General features: G+C 44.3%; 1 protein-coding gene across 1 annotated transcript in view; it reads left to right on the top strand.

The window, feature by feature from the left end:
• The window catches only part of LOC144495473 (serine/threonine-protein kinase H1-like), an 85,050-nt gene that overhangs the window by 16,296 nt on the left and 41,622 nt on the right, over positions 1-27,132 (top strand). Inside the window, exon 2 of the mRNA XM_078215490.1 lies at positions 5,422-6,088. Coding sequence (XP_078071616.1) covers positions 5,422-6,088 — 667 coding nt within the window. The remainder of the gene's footprint in view (positions 1-5,421; positions 6,089-27,132) is intronic.

The raw sequence follows: 27,132 nt of genomic DNA, 5'->3' as shown, positions 1-27,132 counted from the left end.
TCCCTCTATACCCATCTTATCCATGTAACTATCTAAATGCTTTTTAAAAGACAAAATTGTACCCGCCTCTACTACTACCTCTGGCAGCTTGTTCCAGACACTCACCACCCTCTGTGTAAAACAAATTGCCCCTCTGGACACTTTTGTATCTCTCCCCTCTCACCTTAAACCTATGCCCTCTAGGTTTTGACTCCCGTACCTTTGGGAAAAGATATTGTCTATCTAGCTGATCTATGCCCCTCATTATTTTATAGACCTCTATAAGGTCACCCCTCAGCCTCCTACGCTCCAGAGGAAAAAGTCCCAGTCTATCCAGCCTCTCCTTGTAACTAAAACCATCAAGTCCCGGTAACATCCTAGTAAATCTTTTCTGCACTCTTTCTAGTTTAATAATATTCTTTCTATAATAGGGTGACCAGAACTGCACACAGTATTCCAAGTGTGGCCTTACCAATGTCCTGTACAACTTCAACATGACATCCCAACTCCTGTATTCAATGTTCTGACCAATGAAACCAAGCATGCCGAATGCCTTCTTCAGCACTCTGTCTACCTGTGACTCCACTTTCAAGGAGCTATGAACATGTACCCCTAGATCTCTTTGTTCTGTAACTCTCCCCAACGCCCTACCATTAACTGAGTAAGTCCTGCCCTGGTTCAATCTACCAAAATGCATCACCTCGCATTTGTCTAAATTAAACTCCATCTGCCATTCATCAGCCCACTGGCCCAATTGATCAAGATCCCGTTGCAATCAGCGCTAACTTTCTTCACTGTCCACTATGCCACCAATCTTGATGTCATCTGCAAAGTTACTAACCATGCCTCCTATATTCTCATCCAAATCATTAATATAAATGACAAATAACAGTGGACCCAGCACTGATCCCTGAGGCACAACGCTGGTCACACGCCTCCAGTTTGAAAAACGACCCTCTACAACCACCCTCTGGCTTCTGTCAAGCAGCCAATTTTGTATCCATTTAGATACCTCACCCTGGATCCTGTGAGATTTAACCTTATGCAACAACCTACCATGCAGTAGGTTGTTGCATAAGATGGAAAGAGGCAAAATTTCTTCCCTCAGACGGCTGTGAATATTTGAAATTCTCTACCTCAGAGAGCATTGGAGGAGCAAGATTAAGCCACTGATTGCTGTTCTGACTGTGGCTTCAACTCCACTTTTCTGCCTGCGTCTCCCCATAACCTTAGCCCTTGACTCACTTATAGATCAAAAATATTTCGAACTCGGCCTTGAATGAATATATTCAAGGCCGAGTTCGAAATATTTTTGATCTATAAGTGAGTCAAGGGCTAAGGTTAGGGAGAGACGCAGGCAGAAAAGTGGAGTTGAAGCCACAGTCAGAACAGCAATCAGTGGCTTAATCTTGCTCCTATTTCTCACATTCTTATGTATCTGATCTTGCTCACACATCACTCCAGTCCATCCTGATCTACTTCGACTCCTGGACCCTAATGGTTCTAAATTAAATTTTCACCACTCGGTTTAAAACATTTCTGGTATTGCACTTCACTATCTTTGTAATTCCCTGCATTCTTGGCACCACCTCCCACCCCCACACCCAAAGTCCACCAGTTCCCTGGTTCTAACCTGTTGTGCATCCCCTTTCTCTCTTTGTCCCTTCATTGATTGTGGCACCTTCAGCCGTGTAAACCCCATGTCTGGAATTTCATTTTGACTTGTCTATTTTCTCATCTTCCTTGGAAAGTCTCTTTAAAAACGCATCTCTCTGAATATTTTCATTTCTGGCCAACGTCTATTTTTGACTCGTACCACTTCTGTGAAGCGCCTTTGGATATATTGCCAAGTGAAGGAGCTATATAAATATAGGATACTGTTCTTCATCAATACCAAAATCCTGATGCAGGTTAATTTTGTGTCTTGTAAGATGTGTCTAAACTATTCTTTTCATTGGTCAGATCTCCATGGTATATAGTAGAAGGGTTTCTTTTGGCTTATACTGAATATCCAGGATCAAACTAAGCTGGATTTTTTGGGACAAAGCATATCTGGTTGCCGAGGAATCCAGCCCACTCCAGTTTGTCACTATGCACCGAGGCAGGGCAGTTAGTCTTACCATGGGCATAAATGGTTACTAAACCATGTCACATGAGAAGCTAGATCAAGCAGCAGGTGATGAATAAGTGAGAAGGCAATAGACGTGGATATCTGGAACATCAGGATAGCTGGCATGTTGTTCATAGGTCCTTCCACCATGGTGAAGCATCTGTTATATCACTTAGATATTGTTGTACAATAGACCTGAAACTTTGGGGTACAAATGGACTCAAAAGAATCTGAGAAAATTGGGTCTCTTTTCTCTGGAGTTTAGAATAATGAGAGACAATCTCACTGAAATGTACAACATTCCGAAGAGGCATGATAGGGTAGATCCTGAGAGGTTTCTTCTGCTGGTTGAGAATCCAAAACATGGGGCATAGTCTCAGGATAAGAGGCCAATCGTTTAACACTGAGATGGGAGGAAATTACTTCCAGCAAAGGGTTGCAAATCTGTGTAATTCTCTGCCCCAAAGCATTGTGGATGCTCGAACATTGAATACATACAAGGCTGGGATAGATGTATTTTTAATCTCTCAGGGCATCAAGAATATGGGGAACGGGCAGGCAAGTGCAGTTGGAGTTTAAGATCAGCTGTGATCTTGTTGGATAATGCAGCAAACTCAAAGGACCATATGGTCTACTCCTGCTCCTATTTCTTGTGTTCTTCTATTCTTGCATTTGAGAACCAGGATCTCAAACCCAAGAGTAGGTCACGGTTTACCAGGCAGTAGCGAGTCCTGGACTCGGACAACACATAGCAGCACCTTAAAGCACTGGGGAATTGCCACAAGCAACGCCTTTACGAGATCTTTCAAATCCAGTAACTTGAAAGATGGTACAACAGCAGCATCCACTCCCAAGCCAATATATCTAGCATCAAGGTGCTAATCACTTAAAACAAGCTCCACTAGGGTGGGACATGTTGTTCAAATGCCTGACATTGAACTGAAGCAACTGTTCTATTCGTATCACAGTCGTGGCAGGAACAACCCAGGAGGATAGAAGAAACACCTCATGGATGTCCTCAAAGCATCTCTGAAGAGATCAAACTTCCCCACCAACTCGTGAGAGTCCCTGGCTTCTGACTAACCAAAATGGAGAAGGTTTATTTGGGAAGGCACCAAATACATTGAGAATTTGTTGGGAATTTTCCCACGCAAAATCAAAGCATTAGAGAGAGCACAAAGGCCTCCAAACAACTCATTTACCCACAAGAACATATGAACACAAAAAACAGAAGCAGGAGTGGACCAGATGGCTTGTTGAATCTGCTCCACCATTGAATATGATCGGGGTTGACCTTAGGCTTCAACTCCATCTTCCCAGCTGCTCTCCATATCTCTTGATTCCTTAAAAGACCAAAAAGCTGTCTGATCCAGCCTTAAATTTATTCAACGATGGAGCTCTCTGGGATAGAGAATTCCACAAATTCACAAACATTTAAGTGAAGTAATTTCTCCTCGTCTCAGTCCCAATGATTGGCTGCTTATCCTGAAAGTGTGCCTGAGTGTTTTGGACTCATCAACCAGTAGAAACAATCTCTCAGCATCTGTCTTAGCAAGTCTCAACAGTATCTTGTATGCTGCAATGAGGTCACCTCTGATTCTTCTAAACTCCAGAGAATGGAAGCCTCCATCAGAGGACAACACCCTCATCCCAGGGAGCAATTTGGTGAACCATTGCTATTCTGCCTCCAAAGCAAGTACTGTGAAGGGGCGATCTTATAAAAAAAAAGCGAAGTGTTGGTCAAGCGTGAAAACGGGAGAGAATAGCACCGAGTTTTTGGGCGAGTTAAAAATTCGATCTTAGCACACTCTGCGCAGAAAATGAAGCAAGATCTGTTTCCCGTCAGCAGGGAAAGGGGCAGAGCCTAAGCTCACCTAAAAGCTGGCAGCTTACGCAGCAATTGCACATGATCTTTCACTGCCTCCCCCACCTATCGCTGGCCTCCGTGGACGATAGCCACCCCCCTGGACTGACTGGCCGATCTCCCTCCCCCCACCGGTTGCAGAGTGCTCAACATCTCCCCTCCCCTTAGGCTCCACCCCTTCAAGCCCCACACCTCCAAGTAGGTCCCTGCCCCTCAGACCCCACATCCTTTGCACTACCCAGTGCCCGGTTTGCACTATCAGTGTGCTAGGCTGGCAGTGCCAGGGTGCCAGGTTGGTAGTGCTAGGCTAGCCCTCTGCAAGGGGCATCCCCCACCTCCAACTTCTCGGGGTCCCCAATGGCCTCTGATCATTAAAGCAAGGCTACCACGACAGGTCCCCGTTGATGGAGACCAAACATGATCCTTGCCGGTGATGGCCTTCACCGGTGAGGCCGCAAAGCCAAGTGAGCCCGGACGATTCCGTGCCAGGATCACTTATAATATTTAAATTCTATTTATCATAGAATTTATATATTGAGGTCAGCCTTGTGCCTAAGGAGGTGATGAAGAAGGCTAAGAGGATAATAGGAACACATTTATACATTTTTTGGTGAATTGTACTACGAATGATGAATACCTAATACCTGCATTTATCCACAAAGGATTCAAACTCATTCTTGTTAGTTGTCCAACGAGTGACTATCATTTGGACAAACAAGAAGGAAGTGGAGCCTATTGCAGCCAAGATGGCTCCAGATGACATATCTGGTGTTTGATATTGGAGTCAGTTCAAAGTTTTGTGGCAGGTTCTTTAATTGAATGCCTGAGCTATTCAGATACACAGCAGAGTCATGCCTACAGTTGATCAGCCAACAAACATTAAAATTATAATCAATATTGAAGCACAAAACACCTCAATCTTTATGAAAGTAAATCTGTGATCTTACACTTCCTGTAATGCTGACAGTGATAGTGGAAAATAAAATAAAAATCTTATTTGCCTTCATACTGATATTTATACACATAACTCTAAATCATTTTCCATATTTTTTTTTGTTGTGCAAAATAAGATGGAGTTTATGTTGTAGGGTAACTAGTACTCTCCATCTGATATTTAAGATACTTTCTTCAGTGACTAATTTGCTGTTCTTCCAATACTATAGACACTGATTGGATAAGTAAATGTAATCAGGAGGGATTAAGTTTATGGATAAAAATAGTTACATTTGTGATTAAATAATTACATTCCCTAACATGAAAAACTTGCACCTTTGATTTTGTTTCTGTCTTCTTAATTATTACATGCAGTGGTCTACTACTATAAACATAGCTTGGCTATGATGTTTGCATTAAAGTTTACCTTCAGTGGTATTGTGCCACTCGGAATTTTGGAATTACTACATTATAAAGGCACTCTATCCGTATCGGTGACCAATTTTGACAAATCTGTACTGTTCATTTTCATCAGATATGACATCAAGGCTCTCATTGGAAGAGGAAGCTTCAGCAGGGTGGTGAGAGTTGAACATAGGGCCACCAAACAGCCCTTTGCCATCAAAATGATTGAAACCAAGGCTAAGGAAGGAAAGGAGGTGTGCGAGTCTGAGCTTAACGTGCTTAGGAGAGTGAGCCATCGCAATATCATCCAGTTGATCGAGGTTTTTGAGACGCAAGATCGTATCTACATGGTAATGGAACTGGCTACTGGTGGAGAACTTTTTGACCGCGTCATTGCCAAAGGATCGTTTACAGAGAGAGATGCCACGAGGGTACTACAGATGGTTCTAGATGGAGTCAAGTACTTACATACCTTGGGGATTACACACAGAGATTTGAAACCAGAAAATCTTCTTTACTATCACCCAGGATCAGACTCCAAGATCCTTGTCACTGATTTTGGACTCGCCAATTCTGGGAATAAAGGTGGAGACTGGTCCATGAGGACCACATGTGGCACACCAGAGTACATTGCACCTGAAGTCCTGTTGCGAAAACCTTACACCAATGCAGTAGATATGTGGGCTTTAGGTGTGATCTCCTATATTTTGCTCAGTGGAACTATGCCATTCGAGGATGAAAATCGGACAAGGCTTTACAGAATGATTCTCAAGTGCAAATACAGTTATGTAGGTGAGGTAGGTGAAACTTATCGAATAACTTGTTTAAAGCTGTAACATTCACTTTTCAAGTTTTTAAGGCTTAAGGAAATTTTTTCATTTGCAATTTATTTTGTAATTCAGTTTCCATCTCCACATGTCTTATAACATTCTGGTACACTTGAATCTTTTATCAGTTGGTTTCTTGTCAGTAGTATGGTGGGAGGGCACTTTGGGGTAGAGCTTAATTGCTAATAATATGCCCACTGTCCACTAGGTGTCTGACACTGTCTGACACACATTGCACTCACTACTGCAGCTGAAAGGAATAAGGCCGGCAACCTCATTAAACAGAAACCACAAGATCCAAAATCCCTGGTATGAGGAGAAGAATGGAAGAGCTGAGTGTATTTCTACTGAGACACAGTGGTGTTATAATGTGCCCTTGTAGGAACATTGGAGCAAAAATAGGCCATTTAGCCCCTCGAGTCTGCTTCATCATTAAACGAAATCAAGGCTGACCTGGGCCTTTGTCCCATATCCCTTCATATGTTTGGTTCGATCTCTGAGTTAAAATTAGCAATTGATCTTGCATCAATTGCAGTTTTCAGAAAGGATTCCAAATTTCTGCCACTAAGTATAGAAATGTTTGATAATTTCACTCCTAAAAGGTCTAGTTCTAATTTTTGGACTTTGCCCCCAGTCCTAAATTCCCCAACAACAGAAATAGTTTCTCTCTATCCACCCTATGGATATGATTTTCTGTGCCTCCTGCAATGTGTTTCGATGTGGCAGGGGTGGCCTGACATTGGCCTGCAGTGGATCTTCTGTGCCACTGTCAATGGGGTTTCCTGTTCTATGCACCCTCTGCGGCACCCTCTGCTGCCAGGAAACCCACAGCGGGAGTGTACTGTCGGCGGGTCCAGAAGATCCCACCACCAAGAACAGCTGGAAAATTCCTGCCGATGTGTTCCTCTTAATATCTTGAAATTTTTGATTAAAGCACTGCTCCAACTTCCAGGGATTACAAATAACTTTTGGGGTCCAGTCTCATTTTGGTAAATCGAGACTGCACTGTCGGCTGGTCTGTCTCCAAGGCTAAGATATTCCAAAGGTGTTGTGTCTTGAACTGCTCACAGTACTCCAGATGTGGTCCAACTGGTCTTTGTAACTTTTTTTATTCATTTGTGGGAGTTGTGTGGCCAGTATTTAATGCTTATCCCTAGTTGCCTGAGGGCAATTGAGAGTCAATCACATTGCTGTGGCTCTGGAGTCACTGGTAGGCCAGACCAGGTAAGGACAGTAGATTTCCTTCCCTAAAGGACATTAGTGAACCAGATGGTTTTTTCCAACAATCGATAATAGTTTCAGGGTCATCATTAGATTCTTAATCCAGATATTTTTTATTGACTTCAAATTCCACCATTTGCCGTGGTGGGATTGTTACCCGTGTCAGCAGCACATTAGCTGAGTTTCTGGATTAATTGTCCAGTGATAATACCACTAGGCCATCACCTCCCCTTAAGTATATCTGTGGCATAACTTCTACTCCTTGTATTCTGGACTTGCAGATACACAGGTCAGCATTCTACCAGCTTTTTTGATTATTCCTGTATTGTTCATGACATTTCAGTGACCTATGTACCTGGACCTCCAAGCGTCTTTGAACCTCCACTTATTTCTGACTTTTCACCATCGAAAAAGTAATATTCTATCCTCCTTAGGTCCAGATTGGAAGATCTTGCATTTGCCTACATTGAAATCCATTGTCACAGATTTTTTCCCATTCACTTTATCATCAATATCATAGAGGTTTACAGCATGGAAACAGGCCCTTCGGCCCAACTTGTCCATGCCGCCTTTTTTTTGAAAACCCCTAAGCTAATCCCAATTGCCCGCATTTGGCCCATATCCCTCTATGCCCATCGTACCCATGTAACTATCTAAATGCTTTTTAAAAGATAAAATTGTACCCGCCTCTACTACTACCTCTGGCAACTTGTTCCAGACACTCACCACCCTCTGTGTGAAAAAATTGCTCCTCTGGACACTTTTGTATCTCTCCCCTCTCACCCTAGTTTTTGACTTTCGTACCTTTGGGAAAAGATATTGAGTATCTGGCTGATCTATTCCCCTCATTATTTTATAGACCTCTATAAGGTCACCCCTCAGCCTCCTACGCTCCAGAGAAAAAAGTCCCAGTGTATTCAGCCTCTCCTTATAACTCAATCCATCAAGTCTAGGTAGCATCCTAGTAAATCTGTTCTGCACTCTTTCTAGTTTAATAATATCCTTTCTATAATAGGGTGACCAGAATTGCACACAGTATTCCAAGTGTGGCCTTACCAATGTCCTTTGTAATTTAAAAGCAAAATACCACAGAAAATCTGAAATGAAAATGTTTCTCTCTCCACAAATGCTGCCAGAGCTGTTGGGTTTTCCAGCATTTTCCATTTTTATTATCCCTTTGTAATGTTTACTACCACCTGCACTGCTTATTTGTGATAGGAAATTGCTTCATAAGAAAAAGGTTGTGACAGAAAATTGAAGCATGTAAAAGGGTGGCACTGTTAGTGGGGAAGGAATTGAAATGCTGCTGAGAAAGGTGGAATAAAGTAAAGGTGCAATTGAGTTGTGTTCTCAGGGATCTTTAAACTTCTTCCAACGTCGCAAAGCATGATCCTGGTGACTGTCTACTATCTCTGTTCAGGCCAAGCCCACTGTTGCACTCGGACACACCTGCTGATGTTGGGAAAGGGTATCCCCTCCCTCAGGACTTTCTTAATTATAACCTGGGCCAGCATACCTGAAATATGCCTGACTTCAATAGAAATGAAAATTTGGATAGGTGTACAACAGGTAACGGAATTGATATTGCTCATTGTAATCATTGCACAAGATCAAAATTACCCCCAAAGCATTCTTTAAAACAACTGGAAGACAAATAGATTATATGATAATGCATTCGCTAAAGGATTAAATAAGGTGTAACTTGTCTTGTTATTATATGGTGAACTGACCATATTAATGCCCGACAAAGGTCAGGTTAACAAAGCTATTTGCAAAGAACAGCTGATTTGATTTATTCATAGAATCCCACAGTGCAGAAAGAGGCCATTCGGCCCATCGAGTCTGCACCAACCACAATCCCACCCAAGCCCTACCCCTACATATTTACCCACTAACCCCTCTAACCTATGCATCCTGGGACACTAAGGGGCAATTTAGAATGGCCAATCAACCTAGCTCGCACATCTTTGGACTGTGGGAGGAAACCGGAGCACCCGGAGGAAACCCACGCAGACACAGGGAGAATGTGCAAACTCCACACAGACAGCAACCCGAGCCGGGATTCGAACCCAGGTCCCTGGAGCTGTGAAGCAGCAGTGCTAACCACTGTGCTACCGTGCCGCCCCGTGTATTACTTGCCACATGTATTAGTATACAGTGAAAAGGATTGTTTCTTGCATGCGAAACAGTCAAAGCATACCGTTCATAAAGAAGAAAAGGTCAGTGTGCAGAGTGTAATATTACAGTCATAGCTCGAGTGTAGAGAAAGATCAACTTAATATGAGATAGTCCATTCAAAAGTCTGATGGCAGCAGGGAAGAAGCTGTTGGTACGTGTCCTCAGACTTTTGTATCTTTTTCCAGATGGAAAAAGGTGGAAGAGAGAATGTCCGGGATGCGTGGGATCCTTGATTGTGCTGGCTGCTTTTCCGAGGTAGCGGGAAGTGCTGACAGTCAATGGATGGGAGGCTGGTTTGCGTGATGGACTGGGTTTCATTCATGACCCTTTGTAGTTTTTTGCTGTCTTGGACAGAGCAGGAGTCATACCAAGCTGTGATACAACCAGAAAGAGTGCTTTCTATGGTGCATTTGTAAAAGTTGGTGAGAGTTGTAGCGGACATGCCAAATTTCTTTAGCCTCCTGAGAAAGTAGAGACATTGGTGGACTTCCTTAACTATAGTGTCAGCATGGAAGGACCAGGACAGGTTGTTGGTGATCTGGACACCTAGAATCTTGAAGCTTTCAACCATTTCCACTTCATCTCCATTGATGTAGACAGGAGCATGTCCACTACGCTTCCTGAAGTCAATGACTATCTCCTTTGTTTTGTTGACATTAAGGGAGAGATTATTGTCACCGCACCAGTTCACAAGATTCTCTATCTCTTTCCTGTATTCTGTCTCATCATTGTTTGAGATCCGACCCACTATGGTGGTGTCATCAGCAAAGTTGAAAATCAACTTGGAGGGGAATTTGGCCACACAGTCATTGGTGTATAAGGAGTATAGCAAGGGGCTGAGGACACAGCTTTGTGGGGCACCGGTGTTGAGGATGATCATGGAGGAGGTGTTGTTGCCTATCCTAACTGATTGTGGTCTGTGAGTTAGGAAGTCTAGGATCCAGTTGCAGAGGGAAGAACCGAGCCACAGGCCATGGAGTTTGGAGATGAGCTTTGTAGGAATAATGGTGTTGAAGGCTGAGCTGTCAATTTATGTATAAAACAGCATGAAGTCACACAAAGCACTCCTAAAATGTTAAGTTTTCTGGCTGTTTAATATAGGCCACGTTTAATAAACCCCATCTGTGTACAGATTTTTATGCTCTTTGGTGTTCAGTACAATGGGAGAAAATTTCACAATAAAGTGCCACTTATTTTCACAAGCTACCTACTGAGGGTGCTTGTAGAGAGGCTGTCATGATAAATGAAGAAAAAACAGTGAGTTTGGTTAATAGGATTAGAAAAAGCCGACTGCAATGTATTCTTCTTAGTTTCCCACAGTACTGTTCTGAAATGCATTAATCAGAGAATGAGCAATGCTGATTCCCTAAGGAGCTAATTGACCTTTTCGGTTCTGGAGAAGAATGGCTGCATTTAAACATTGTATTAAAAGCCAGAGATTGTAATAAGTGTGGAGGGTACTGCAGAACTTGACATCGATTTAGTAATTATACTGCATTTACAGACTTCAAAACCATTGAATAGCATCTCCTGAACACAGTATTGGTCACAACTAGTTCTCACACAATTACCCCAGACTAGAGACTTAAGCAAGTTCTGAAAGGAAAAATGAAATGCTGATTTCAACATGTTATCAAGAGTAAGTTCTATCAGCCCGTGTAAGACAAAATTAAATTCCATTGAAACAAGGAGTTATCTGATAATTTTAACCAAAAAAGTAAACATGAGGAAAAAGGGCATCAAAGAACAAAGTACAGCACAGGAACTGGCCCTTTGGCCCTCCAAGCCTGTGCCGATCATAATGTCCTAAATAAACTAAAGAAAACCCCTCTGTCCTTACTCGGCCCCCATCCCTCTATTCCTTTCCTATTCATGTACACATCCAGATGCCTCTTAAATGTTGCTAATGTGCTTGTTCCCACCACCTCCTCTGGCAGCGCGTTCCAGGCACCCACCATTCTTTGCGTGAAAAACCTCCTGCTCACATCTCCCTTAAACTTTCCCCTCTCACCTTGAACCTGTGCCCCATTGTAATTGACACTTCCACCCTGGATAAAAGCCTCTGACTATCCACCCTGTCTATGCCTCTCATAATAGGTCTCCCCTCCGTCTTTCCAGTGAAAACAATTCTAGTTTATTCAACCTCTCCTCATAGTCAACACCCTTGCAGCCAAGCAACATCCTGGCAAAGACCAGGCAACATCCTGGTATCATTTCAATCAAATATGCCAATGGTTATTCATGCATTTTTTTGCATGAGTCTGCACATTCTCCCCGTGTCTGCGTGGGTTTCTTCCAGTTGCTCCAGTTTCCTCCCACAGTCCAAAAGACGTGCTGGTTAGGTACATTGGCCATGATAAATTCTCCCTTAGTGTACCTGAACAGGCACTGGAGTCTGATGACTAGGAGATTTTCATTGTAACTTCATTGCAGTGTTAATGTAAACCTACTTGTGAAACTAATAAATCAACTTTATAACCTTTTATGGACCAGATCCTTATGCTACATCTCCCCAAATCTTTATCCAATATATATCAATATACACTAGTTTACTTCATGCCTTATATTGTTGTCAGCCTCATATATTTAGATTGTTGTTACTACATTATTGCTATTACTACATTATCATCACTATAATATTATCAGTAGCCCATCTTCCCCTTCCAGCCCTTGAATTTACAGATTCAGGCAGGCTGAAGTCACCCCTTCCATATCTGGTTTGCCATCCTGACAGAGGCATGGTAAGCTCTGTTGGTTCAGGTTCTTGGAGGTTGGACTGGCAATCGGGTATGCTTTCATTCTTTTTTCCATTGCTTTCATGTTGAACTGTAGTTGGTCAGTTCAGCGCGTGTTCAGCCGAGAATCAAACCCGGGTTCTTGGTGCTGTGAGGCAGAAGTGCTAACCACTGTGCCACCATACCGTCCTTATATAGAATACAACGTTGCAGTTTTGCTGCTATGAATCATGTATGTGCGGCGGACGAATATTGTATTTGTCTCCTTGGTACTTCTTCCTCTTTTTCTCTCCATGTGGGCCATCAGTATGCCCTCTGCAGCTATACAGACAAAGCATACTATTACTAGAATACATAGGGAAGAAGGAAAAGAAAGATTGCAGAATCATAGAATCATAGAGTCATAGAATCAAACCCAGGTTCTTGGCGCTGTGAGGCAGAAGTGCTAACCACTGTGCCACCAGACTGCCCTTATATAGAATATAATGTTGCAGTTACAGATGGGGTAAAGAGAAAGATCAACTTAATATATGATAGGTCCATTCAAAAGCCTGATGGCAGCAGGGAAGAAGTTATTCTTGAGTTGATTGGTACGCCTTCTCAGACCTTTGTATCTTTTTCCTGACAGAAGGTGGAAGAGAGTATGTCAGGGAAAGAGGTTTTAGAGGAAGGTGGGGTGAGATATTCAAAATGGGTTTTGAATTTCATAAATCTAGGGGGCAAAAAGGATTCATAAACACAGAGAATGAAGTTCAGAATGGCTGTTTTTTAAGCATTTCCGCACATGCCATTGTTACTATAGGGTTAATTGGTTCTGTACACTGGGCGAATGGGCATAGAAATGCTATGAGTTGGCATGGAAGGTATGGGAGACCATGGGGGTAGGTAGGGGAACATGAGTTGGCGTAGGGGCAGGTGTTAAAATCTTTTGAAAGTATCGTCCAAAGGCTTCTTACCTCAGATTATGATTCATGACTCTTCTGAAGGTCTGTGAATCACAAGTCCTTGAGTAGCTGGCCCGACATCCACAAAAGTTGCGGGAGGCTAGGAAATGTCTATCACACAATGGAAGTTGCCAGGTTGGAAGTGCAGCCTGCACTCTTCTTCTCATCAGTGAAAATGGAGGTGGCAGGAATGGGGGCAGGAATACCAGAATGTTCCGTGAGAAACTCTCCATGACACTACAAAAACCCAGTGTTTATCAGCCACATGTGGACTGGATCCCTGAGGAATAAATAAGAGAGTTGTAATGCAATTAGCTCATTTATAAAGGAGTCTGCTGAAGTATACAGAGAAATCTTCTTGATGGATGTCTGACCCATCATCTGGACTCTCATCTAGAAACATTAACATTAAATACAGTACATACAGATTATTTCTTCAAATTGAGCGAATAAAATAGAAAGAAGATAAGTAGAACTTAATGGAAAGTAAATTTATACCAGATTGCAAGATAAAATGCAAAGAGTGATAAATGCTTGTGATAATGGAGATAAAATAACACTTTGAGTTATTCAGAATACAGCTAGATAACATGATGAGAAAGCCATCATGCCTGAGGGATAAGTTTTTGATGTAGCAAATTAATCTTATTCCTCACTTCTTTAATATTCTTCTTACATACAAAAGCATTGGCTGCCAACTTTACCAACCTGATGACAGCAAAGGTTCTAAATAAATAACATCACACTAAAGCAGAAAATGACTCAGAATTTGGAATATACCGCTGCTGATTTTGCAGCCTTATAGAGAATGCTCAAGGATGCTTGGTGCAGGTGGATTTTGCATTTCAGATTATTATTCTTTTAGTGTTTGTTTTCTTCCCCATTTGCAGCCTTTCCGTGCCATTCACCACCTATGGACAAGTGTGCAAGGAGGCAGCCTCCTCTCAGATCTTGTTCAATGTCGTTGATGGGTTTCGCAAGAATGGTTTGGAAATTTACTCCAGTCCTACCTGCTCTCATTTTGTCTTGATGGAGAAGCACCTCTGCTTGGCACCTTTGTGCAGTAACATCAAGAAATCAACATGAGAAGTGTACAAACATGAACACATAATCCAGCGTTGCGAACATCATGTGCTGCCATCTCTTTTATTTCTTGATCCTCAGTAATATGACTATCATACCATCAGTATAAACAAATTGTCAATTGTCAACTTGTCAAGGGCAATTGGGGATAGGTAGTAAATGCTAACCTTGCCAGTGGCGCTCCCATTCCAAGAACAAATAGAAATCCAGAAAGAAAAGCTGTTTAAGATTTGACATCAAGGGCGGTAGTTTCTTGTCCCACCCGCCACAGGTATTGTAGCAGGCGGGACACAGACGATGCAGAATGTTGACATCAGGCGGGACCTTCCAGCCTTGAGGCGAGCGCGGCCGGAAAATCCCGCCCCAGCTTTTTGTATTGTACACAAATAAAGGTTCTGCATTTGTCTGCAGTTAAGTTTATACACATGCTAAACTTAGAAAAGTTGGTAAACAACTTCAAAAGATCTGGTGAAGCCCAAACCAAGTTAACTATCATCATTATTTCAAGGTGAATTTCTATTTAATTTATTAGAATTCACTATCATATTGGTATTTTGAGCTCATATTAGATCATCCAGTTTATCATACAGTGAAAAGTGAAACATGGCATATGAAGATAGTTACAGGAATAAGTGGGACATGATTTTTCCATGGCTAAGCTGCAGCTGAAAGGAAGTCTTGTGGCACAATGTGTAGTGTTCCGACCTCTAGACCAGATGCTCCGGGTTCAAGTCCAACACCAGGACTTGTTGGCCATGGAAGGAACGTTCATAACGTGGTTCAACGGGCTGATAATCAGTTCAATAATACTTCCACCACTTCCCCACTATTCCCCATAGGAAAACAAAGTGTGTGTATGAAGATGTGCTTTAAAAATTTGCAGCTATACACATTATTCCTATGTGAAGTACACAAGTTCTGTGTTAAATATATGAACCCTGTGAATATATTTGTTTGTGTCTGCTTAGGTTGTAAGACATTTTCTCACAACAGCTAGAGTCAGCCCTGACTCAGCTGAAAACATTCTTGTGTCTGTGTCAAAACATTCTGGCTTCAAGTTCCACTCAAGACTTAAAGACAAAAATCTAGCTGACACTCCAATGCAGTACTATCACAGTTCCCATGTTTTGTCTGAGGCAGTAAACCGAGGTTCAAACTGCCCTCTCTGAGACTTTACCCCTTGGGATCCTGATCTCGGGTAAAGACTCTCTCAGATAAACATAAGAGATCCCAGGACATTATTTCAAATAACAGCAAGGGAGTTATTCCTGGTTTCCTGACCAGCATTTAGCCTTAATCTGCATCACTAATGCAGATGATCAAATATCACCGTACTGTGTGTGGGAATTTACTGTGTGCAAATTGTTTGCTGCATTTTCGACACCACAAAAATGACTAAGGGTGGACAATCTTGCATGTAGAGTCCACTGGCACTGTCAAGGCCTTCCTTACCAGGTGGGCAATGTGGGGACTGGGGTATCTTCTCGAACCCCTAAATCACGTTTTGGTTTGATGTTTTAAGTTTCATGTCTGATTTCTTTTTGTTTAAGGCAGTATCCCTTTAAGGAGCTGTCCCTTTAATTTGTCACTCACTTTATTTGATTTACTTTCATTGGTTATTTGATTTGCATCAAAATAGTGAAAACTTCTTCATTTGCGGGACATGGGCGTCGCTGGCTAGTCTCTCTTGTAGGGTGTTAGGGCATTTAACTGGGGAAGGGTGGTAGGTGAACACACTGTTGCAATCTCATCAACAGCCAATTAAGTCCAAAGTGGGAAGGCCCTTGGTCAGCCTTCCCATCCCACCAATTGAAACCCTTAAGTAGTCAATTAATTGCCACTTAAGAGTCACATCTCACTGCTGTGAGTACGCCAGCTATGGATTGGGGGGTCTGTTCCGGCCTCGGGTCACTGTCTGTGTGGAGTTTGCACATTCTCCCCGTGACTGCGTGGGTTTCCTCCAGGTGCTCCTGTTTCCTTCCATAGTCCAAAGATGTGCGGGTTAGGTTAATTGACCATGCTAAATTGACCCTGTGTCAAGGGGATTAACAGGGTAAATAAATGGGGTTACGGGAATTGGGCTTGGGTGGGATTGTGATCAGTGTATACTCAATGGGCCTCCTTTTGCACTGTAGGGATTCTATGATTCTTTATGGGCAGCATGGCAAGTAAAGCTGTGTGGGCTACTGTCATCTCCAGAGACGGGTCCTCAATTTAAAAGGACTCAGTGACTGATCGAAGGACTTGCGATTGGGAAGAGTGGGCCCATTGAGAACTACGTGTTTGCCCTTGCTGCTGATTCCCCCCATATGCCCACAACCCTGCAACTGCACAAGACCACTCCCTCGATTACTTATCTCAGGCCTGGGTCACTGCGATCCTGAGCTTCCAATGGGTGTCTTACCTGCAGCAGCCACCACTTCCTTAGCTGGGCAAAATAGCTGCTGGCTCTGATTGGTGAACAGCTCATGATAGGTGGGACCTCTGCACCCAGGGTCATGATCCTGGGGAAAGGCCTGCTGGCAGCCTCTCAACTGCCTGATTGGCTTGTGATTCGGTGGGCCTTCCCAAAGAACGAAATGCATGCCACTCATTGGCTCTCCAGCTGGCCGGCCAGACCCCGATCACATCCATAGATCCCACCCCTGACTTCGAAAGTACTTCATGTGCTGGAAAAGCACTTTGGGAAATCCTAAGGTTGTGAAAGGCACTAAATGCAAATATTTCTTTTCATAAAGTTGCTGAAAGTGTGAGCTGATAATGATACAGTGAGAGAAAAAGGGTGCCTTGGACCATGATTGTGACTTGATTTATTTTTGTCACATGTATTGGTATATAGTGAAAAGTATTATTTCTTGCATGCTATACAGACAAAGCATACCGTACATAGAGTAGGAAAGAAAAGATTGCAGAATGTAGTGTTACAGTCATAGCTCAGGTGTAGAGGAAAATCAACTTAATGCGAGGTAGATCCATTTAAAACTCTGATAGCAGCAGGGAAGAAGCTGTTCTTGAGTCGGTTGGTATATATCCTCAGACTTTTGTATCTTTTTTCCAACGGAAGAAAGTGGAAGAGAGTATGTCCGGGGCATGTAGGGTCCTTAATTATGCTGGCTGCTTTTCCGAGGCAGCGGGAAGTGTAGACAGTGTCAATGGGTGGGAGGTTGGTTTGAGTGATGGGCTGGGCTTCATTCACGACCTTTTGTAGTTTCTTGCAGTCTTGGACAGAGCAGGAGCCATACCAATCTGTGATACAACCAGAAAGAATACTTTCTATGGTGCATCTGTAAAAGTTTTATGAGCGTTGTAGCAGACATGCCAAATTTCCTTAGTTTTCTGAGAAAGTAGAGGCATTGGTGGACTTTCTTAACTATAGTGTCGACATGGAGGGACCAGGACAGGTTGTTGGTGATCTGGACACCTAAAAACTTGAAGCTCTCGACCCTTTCTACTTCATCCCTATTGATGTAGACAGGGGCATATCCATAGCTTCCTGAAGTCGATGACTATCTCCTTCATTTTGTTGACATTGAGGGAGAGATTATTGTTTCTATCTCATTCCTGTACTCTGTCTCGTCATTGTTTGAGATCCGACTCACTCTGGTCGTGTCATCAGCAAACTTGAAAATCGAGTTGGAGAGGAATTTGGCCAAACAGTTATAGGTGTATAAGGAGTATAGTAAGGAGTTGGGAACACAGCCTTGTGGGGCACCGGTGTTGAGGATGATCGTGGAGGAGGTGCCTATGGGTTCTGCGGTCTATGGGTTAGGAAGTTCAGGATCCAGTTGCAGAGGGGGGGAGCCACACCCCAGGCCAAGGAGTTTGGAGATGAGTTTCATCGGAACTGGTGAATCCTCGGACAAACAATGTACCTCCTTAAGAAATGGGATTAAAAAATTGAGAAATAAACAAAGGCTGTGGACCCAAATGCTGGAAAATGGGATTAGAATAGATAGGTGCTTGATGACCAGCAAAGACACGATGGGCCAAAGGGCTTCGTTCCGTGCTGTAAAACTCAGACTGAGAAGGAGGGTATAGTAAATGTCAAATCAGGTACAGAAAGGGAAATAAAGAGAGGGATTAGATTAATGGAGAAGGAGGCGGCATGGTGGCACAGTGGTTAGCACTGCTGCCTCACAACGCCAGGGACCCTGGTTCAATTCCGGCCTCGGGTCACTGTGTGTGTGGAGTTTGCACATTCTCCCCGTGTCTGCGTGGGTTTCCTCCGGGTGCTCCGGTTTCCTCCCACAGTCCAAAGATGTGCGGGTTAGGTTGATTGGCCATGCTAAATTAACTGTAGTGTCAGGGGGATTAGTAGGGTAAATATGAGGAGTTACGGGACCAGGGTCTGGATGGGATTATGGTTGGTGCAGACTCAATAGGCCGAATGGCCTCTTTCTGCACTGTAAGGATTCTATGATTCTATTCTATTCTATGAGAGAGAAAAAAAAGACAATGGAAAAGAAGTAAAATAATTTTTAAAATTTTAAAAGCACTTAAAGCAGCGTAGAATGTGAAGGAATGAGATTCCATTTGTATTATTTTACCAAAAAATGGCAGTGTTGATTCTGGCGCGAAAATTGGAGTGTTTCCTGCCGGTGTGTTTTTGGGCCGAATCTTATGCCTCATTACCAATAATCTTTATGCCCATGAGTTTCACGCCACTCCATCCACGTGTTCCCTTTGATTTGCCCGCCCCGTAGCAACTTAACTGCTGCAAGCACTGGGAACTCCATAGAAACGGCTCCCCAGCACTTATTCCACAACGACTGCAGGAGATGGCAGCCAAGAAGGCAGCACTGCACTTTTCAGAGGAGGCTTTCACCAGGATGCCGGATGGAGTGGAGCAGAGATGGAACATAGGGCAGCACAGTGGCACAGTGACTAACACTGCCGCCTCACAGCACCAGGGACCCATGTTCGATTCCCAGCTTGGGTCACTGTCTGCGTGGAGCCTGCATGTTCTTCCCGTGTCTGTGTGGGTTTCCTCCAGGTGCTGCGGTTTCCTCCCACAGTCTGAAAGATGTGCTGATTAGATGCATTGGCCATGCTAAATTCTCCCTCAGTGTACCCGAACAGGCGCCGGAGTGTGGCGATGAGAGGATTTTCACAGTAACTTCAATGTAGTGTTAACGTAAGCCTACTCGTGATACTAATAAATAAGCTTTAAACTTTAAAAAACACACTCTACCCCCGAAACCAAAATAAAAAAATGCTGGAAAATCTTAACAGGTCTGGCAGCATCTGTAAGGAGAGAAAAGAGCTGACGTTTTGAGTCCAGATGACCCTTTGTCAAAGCTAAAAGGCATAGAAAGTGGGAGATATTTATACTGCAGGATGAGAGAATGAAAGATGAATCATAGCCACAGAAACCAGGGGAAAAGGCTGCTAATGGCAGTCCACAGAGAGAATAAAGGGTGTGAATGGCCAAACGGCAGAGAAGCTGAAATCAGAGGGTAAACTGTGACAGATGAAGATGTGGTGGAGGGGTGGGGGGGGGGCGGTGGTGGAATGGGTAGGAGAGAGGTAAAATAGGAGACGGGGGAAGGGGAAAGCAAAGGGGAAGAAAAGGTAAGGAAAAGGGGGATCAAGTAGGGGAAAGAGTGGGGGGGGAAGAAAAATGAAGAAAGACAATAAAGAAATAAAAGGTAAAGAACAGCAAAAATTGAAATAAAATAAAAACAAAGGGGTCAAGGTCGGGTGGAACTAATCATCTGAAGTTGTTGAACTCGATGTTGAGATCGGAAGGCTGTAAAGTGCCTCGCCCGAAGATGAGATGCTGTTTCTCCAGTTTGCGTTGAGCTTCACTGGAACTTTGCAGCAGGCCAAGGACAGCCTTGGGAGCAGGATCGTGTGTTAAAATGGCAAGCAACAGGAAGGTCAGGATCCTGATTGCGCACAGACCGAAGGTGCTCAGCAAAGCGATCACCCAGTCTACGCTTGGTCTCTCCGATATAGAGGAGACCACATTGGGAGCAGCGAATGCTCTCTACCCCCGCCCCAGGAAACGATCTTCCCGCAGTGTCACTACCCCCGTTTGGATGCAGTGGCAGCCCTGCTCAGTGCAAGTGTACTCCAGAAGAGGACAGGGCAGCAACGTCTGCCAGGGTAAGTGAACCACCCCCAATCGCCCACTGCACCCCCTCTGGCAGCCCTCTCACCCCTAAACCTTTTTTTCACTCAGCCACCTTGGCCTTTGCCAGCACCAGGCACCAGGGTCCCCCCTCCCTCCCACAATCTCCATGTTTCCCCAGTAACTGCTCTGCTCCTCACACTCCAGCTCCTACCCAAGCACCACGCCTGCCACACCTCATCACCATCTTAAGTGTCAACGCCTCCTCTCTGTGTCATTGCAGGACAAATGCAACCACAAGCACGAGCAGGGGCAGCCAGCTGGAGTCATGCCCAAGCTCAGAACATAGAACATAGAACAGTACAGCACAGAACAGGCCCTTCAGCCCACGATGTTGTGCCGAGCTTTATCTGAAACCAAGATCAAGCTATCCCACTCCCTATCATCCTGGTGTGCTCCATGTGCCTATCCAATAACCGCTTAAATGTTCCTAAAGTGTCTGACTCCACTATCACTGCAGGCAGTCCATTCCACACCCCAATCACTCTCTGCGTAAAGAACCTACCTCTGATATCCTTCCTATATCTCCCACCATGCACCCTATAGTTATGCCCCCTTGTAATAGCTCCATCCACCCGAGGAAATAGTCTCTGAACGTTCACTCTATCTATCCCCTTCATCATTTTATAAACCTCTATTAAGTCTCCCCTCAGCCTCCTCCGCTCCAGAGAGAACAGCCCGCGCTCCCTCAACCTTTCCTCGTAAGACCTACCCTCCAAACCAGGCAGCATCCTAGTAAATCTCCTCTGCACTCTTTCCAGCGCTTCCACATCCTTCTTATAGTGAGGTGACCAGAACTGCACACAATATTCCAAATGTGGTCTCACCAAGGTCCTGTACAGTTGCAGCATAACCCCACAGCTCTTAAACTCCAACCCCCTGTTAATAAAAGCTAACACACTATAGGCCTTCTTCACAGCTCTATCCACTTGAGTGGCAACCTTTAGAGATCTGTGGATATGGACCCCAAGATCTCTCTGTTCCTCCACAGTCCTCCACAGTCTTCAAACATTTTGAGGAGTGAGCCCTCGAGCTGACCGGGGAGGAGGGATAGAGTGTCTGCATTGCTGGTGAAGTGAGAAACGTGAGAATCCTCAACACATATTCTGTCATTCTGCAAGTCTGAAGTGAGTAATCAATGTTCCCTCCGTAATCCCTGTAATGCAATGATGCCATGTCCCTTCTCTTGCAGGCTGGATCAACCTTGTGCCCCCTGGACCCACCAGACATCAGCACTTCAGAGGGGGACTTCTCCAAGCCCACCGTTGAAGAGGTGTCACAGCTCTCACCCACACCCGGCACCAGCGCAGATACTCACACCTCCAATACACAGACAGGCTTCAGGGTCACTCATTGGTGAGCACCTCACAGCTGATGATCCACAGCAGGCAGAGGCAGGGACGTCCCAGGGAACTGGCACTTGGAGGGATGCCGGAGCCCAGGACTTTGCTGAGCCGATGATGTGGCCCTGGGCCCAGTCATCCCACAGCTGCAGGAGCTGCAAGGGCAGAGTTGCAAATATCAGGAAGGATGACAGCAGCCCTCCTTGGAGTGCACGACCGATTGGAGGAGTTCCATCGCCTTCTATCAGAGGAGACAGTGCCGTCACTGCAGCGCACCGAGGCGAACACTGCGAGGAAGGCGTCCACGGTGGAGACCTTAATGCAGGACATGCGCTCCATGGCAGGAGATATCTGCACCATGGTGCAGGCACTCCCCGGAATCCATGAGTGTCAGCATCAGAGGACGGTGCGGCCTCTGGATCTCACCAACTGTTCCTCCATCCCATGGAGGAGCCCAGGAGTCACCAGGAACCCGAAGCGAAGAGGATCGGCAGGAGCACAGCCCATCTGACACCCCCTCCCTGTGAGAGACACACTTCCAACCCCTGACACCGAGGAGGGAAGCAGTCAAACATCCGTGCTGCCCAAATGCAGGCCTGGACCCTCAAAGCCCTGGCGCCCAGGGGACGCCTGCCAAGGTTATCTCAGGCAAAAGGCCATCGAAGTCAACAGGCCACATCAATTTCAGTTGTGGATCCTGGGGATACACCTAGACATAGTAGGAGGATCAGGAAGATTAAGGAACCATTGGCTTTTAATGGGCACGTTTGATTATCGGCACTAGTGTAGAGAGGTCACCATTTTGTTCTGAATATTTGGCAATAAATTTCACTTTGTTCACCCAATCATGCCACCAAACTTGGGGGAACCATTGCGCTCACCTGGTGCCTCATCCCTGTGGAGTGTGAGAATGGCAGTGCTATGTCCCTCCCACCCTCTTGCCAGCCCCCACTGAAGAAGGGCATTCCCTCAGCTGCGATACGGGCAGGCACCAGAGGACATGGGAAGCGCTGCCTGCATACCAACCTTCACAGCCTCTTTAAAGCAAGGGGCGCCCCAACATGAAGGAAAGGTAAGGCCTGCAAGTGATCCCTCCCGACCCCTCTCCCCTCTCCCAGATTCTGGGACCCCAACCTCGAGTTGAACTTACCTGTGTGCCCCGAGTCCTCTCTGGTGCCCCTGAGCAGTGCACACCGTGGAGGGTGCTGGCTGTGTCAGCACTCGCCTCCGAACTCCCCTCAGAGGTGAAGGTGTCAGGTTAACACTTATGTGGAGCTGTTGTAAATGGCGTCTGTGAGACATCACACCAACGCCCGCCGAATATCCGGTGAGGCGAGAGGTCCCGGAGAGAGTGCTCGCTATGACATGCTAATGTATTAAAATGGGCTTGCTGTGATCCTGCGGCGTGTTTCACACCACTCCACCAGTGAGGGGCCGGTAAGATCAGAACCTGGAAACCGGCTAGCATGAATTGTGCGCTCCAGATTTTGAGCACGTGCCATCTTTCCTGCAGACAGAGAGAGTGCGGGTTAAAAATCACCCCTTTTGTTACTCAGTATCTGGCACTTAATATTAAATGGATACTTAACTCAGTTAATTGCTGAGCATAACTTTCGGTGGCAAGTTTAATGGTAAATTAATGTGCAAATGCAGCAACTTCATGAAAATCACAGGAGGTTAAGTGTGAGATGCTGATTTTGCATAGCCAACAGCAGAGTGGTCCAAATTTGACAGCAACTTGTGAAAATTCACAATTCACAAAGTATTTCTTCCTTGCCAAAGATTGGAGGCACTGCAGCCTTTCAAAGATACACTCTTCAACAACTCTTCTCATTCATATTGAACCTGCACTTACCAATTCAAACTGTCACTCATTTTCCCTTACCAATTCAATCCGCCATTCCTTTACCCTTTCCAATCTTGTTAAGCAGATGCTGCCTTCCCCAGCAAGATGATGCTGCTATTTTCCCATTCAGTTAAACAGTCAGTGGTCTTCCATTCCCATTCCAAATGCTTTGCCAACTTCTATGCCTCTGCCCTCCAAAGAAAAAAATCTGATTTTCTCTTTCCTTGTCCCCTCGCTCTCTCTCTCCCTGTTTCATCTCCCTCTTCCAGCTTAAATCAGCTTTCTCCTCAGATGACTTTCCCCTCTCTCTTTAGACTTTTTTTAGATCAGCCTAGCAGTCCTGCAAGGTTGGGCAAGGTGTATCATGGAGCAATATTCCACATACCACAGGAGGTTTGAACTCTCAGATATTCAAAGCAAACACAAAACACACAAACATTATGCCTGAAAAGCAAGATGTTTGTGTACAGTCTGAGAGGTTGGTATCCACTCACTTCACTGCATTGCTGCAGGAGTCAGAGAAATTGCCTAGAATTCTTCTGGAATTGGTGGCAATTCATGGCCCCGACTCCATTCTGTTCTCCAGTTCGGGAAGCTGGAAAGACACATGAGGGAGAAAAGAAGATATGTTGGTGGGGGTTAGATGAAAGAGGGTGGAAGAAGTCTTAATAAACACCAGTGTGATCTGTTCAGCCTAAGGGGTGGAATTTTACGGCCTTGCCCGACCTGAGGCTGGAAAATCCCGCCCGAGATCAATGGACCTTCCCGTTGTCGCCCACTCCAATTCCCATGGCGGGCGGGGCAGTAGAATTCCAGCGATGGCCTATTCTGTGCTGCCACAATGTGCAAAGGTAAGGTAAATATCCCAGAATGAGACAAAACCTGTGATCTGAACTGCTGGCTGGGCATTAGTATGTGATTTGAGGCAAAGACTTCATGTTTGTTACTAATCGACAGTTTATAAGATATATAAATAAATTCACAGAATAATGTTATTTATGTGATATTACAATGCCTGGCACCAAATAAATTGATGCTTGTATTACAAAATAGCAGCAGATTTGCTTTGGGAAGTGTATTGTTAGATAGTGACATTAAAAACTTGCAACGTTGTACTCAATGAGTGTCCACTTTCTTTGAAGAACAAATAATTTCTAATATCTAATGCAAAGACAAATGATATTCCAGATTCTGTTTCTCCATCAGCTCTATCGGCTGGTGTCAATATTTAAGCAAATGTAAATGCATTTGTTTTTAAAATTATATTGTTGCATCACTGAACTCTTTTATCTTCGAGTCTCAAGATAGACCAGCCTTCTTCGCCTGGGGAATGCATTACAGCTTTTGTCCCCCTCCCCTTTGCACCTGGAATCTGAGTATTCCTGGCACTGTGACAGCATTCTCAGCTTCCAAAGTACTTAAATACCTAATGGCAATGCACTGCAAATCCATTTGGATATATTCAGTTGCATTGGACTCAAAAGATCTTACATCTTTTCACTATGTAAAGAGTTTTAAGGAAGGGTTAAGCTGTAGAGCCACAACATATGGAGACACATCATCCTTGATGCAAATATTTAATCAGAAAAAATTTAGCAACGTACCTTAAAGTAGTGAGAGTGCTACTATTATTGAGCTTCTAAATTAAATCAAGGCTTTTTATTTTCTCAATGACTGAGCATTTATTGCTTCAGTTTATATCTAGTAATCTATGTGGTTTATCCATTACAGCTGCTTCATTATTAGTATTAATCAAAATTATTATTCTTCCTGAGGCAACCTTAAGCAACTGGCTTGGCCCATCTTGCCCAATCAATTATAACTTGCAATGCTAACTGTTACAGTAAGATTCAGGTGCACTGGGGAGTTCATGCAATGAAGAAATATAAGAGAGTGATGAAAACCAAAACCTCTTTAATTGCCATCTCTTTGCCCATTTTGGACCCATGCCAGTAAAACTGTTCATGAAACAAGGACTATCCTGTCATCATTGGCATAAGAACTGATAAATTGTTTATTTAGTAATCATGATGAATCTGCTCCTTTTCTCTTTAATTGTAATCCTTAAATTCCTGTTGGTTAAGTTAGAAACAAAGTTGTCTTGTGATGAAAACAATAGCTCCTACGAGGATGATCATTTTATACTTTGTTGGAGCTGCCCATGATCAAACTCAAATACCATGTTACTTACTCCAGTAACACAGAACAATAGAGAACAATGTTCTCTAGTCTTTGCCAGTGCATACTCTAATCGGTTGCTAGGAGGAACACATTTGTCTCCCATCACCCTGGTTTTCAAAGTGTCAGTTACTGGTGGTTCATGTATAATTGTCCACTTTTGTAACTAAACCAATCACATTGTAGTGCAGCAAACATAAACTCTCTATAACTCATAAGAGGTTATAGCATTATTGAATGTCTTCACTTTATTAACCTTTATGAAGTAACAAACTAAATACTAGTGTCAGGTGTGATTCAATTGGTAGAATCTTCTAGACTTAGTCCTTGCCAGAATGGTGGGATCATTCCCAGGTCAGTAACCAAATTTATGAATTGATGATTTTGCCATGGCTCTTTAACTCAGCCATGTTGTTCGCATCCCAGCTCTGGGTTGCCCACCTAATCAGAGAAGGCAGGTGGGACTACCACCTATTCTGTCAAAAGAAGGATTTCAAATTCAAGGGCCCTCAGCATGGGCTCCAATTACTCACCGCACTTGGAGTTCTGAGGGTGCAGCAACTGCAGGAGTGTAGAGGAGGCCTTGGAAGGCTGACATCCCCATACAGACTCCTGAGGCACTGATGCTCCCACATGTTGAGTGGGTGGACATAGAGGTCCCACCTCCTTTCAACTGGATCTTGATGTACAATCCATGTGCTCCGTGGAGTGGCGTGCAGCTGAAGAAAAGGCAGCTGGTATTACTGCTGCTGTTGGCAATGCTGTGGCTTCTGCTCATTCCCCTTGCCCAGGGTGGAAAGTGCAGCTGAATAGGCTGCTCCCACCGCATGGTGAAGGCAGGCAGTAAGATGCAGGCAGTGAGATTCAGCCAGAGTTAGGGTATCGGAAATTTGGAGCTCTGTGGGAATTCGGTGCTGAGGGGAGAGAGGTGCTCATCTTCGGGAGGAGTGGAGAGGCGAGGGAGACTTGAGGGCAAGTGAGAGGTAGAAAGAAGTCAAACCGTGGCGTCACAGCGAGCAGGTGAGTGATTGGCTGGTGAATGGTAAGCAGTTTTTCTTTTCTGTTTTCTCTTTTTTTCTCTTGGCATTGTAGTTGCTTTTGTAAGTTAACTTAAGGGTTAAGCCATGGCAGGAGATCCCAGACCCGTGTCATGCTCCTCTTGTGCAATGTGGGAACTCAGGGACCCTTCCAGTGTCCCTGGCTCCTTCACATGCAAGAAGTGTGTCCAACTGCAGCTCCTTTAAGACCACTTGACGGCTCTGGAACTGCAGATGAATTCACTTTGGAGCATACATGATGCTGAGGAAGTCGAAGATAACACGTTCAGTGAGTTGGTCACACCGCAGATAAAAA

The sequence above is a fragment of the Mustelus asterias genome, chromosome 7 (genome assembly GCF_964213995.1).
Source record: "Mustelus asterias chromosome 7, sMusAst1.hap1.1, whole genome shotgun sequence".
Lineage (NCBI taxonomy): Eukaryota > Metazoa > Chordata > Chondrichthyes > Carcharhiniformes > Triakidae > Mustelus > Mustelus asterias.
The sequence above is the reverse complement of the archived record's forward strand: the minus strand, read 5'-3'. Positions and strand labels throughout refer to the sequence as shown.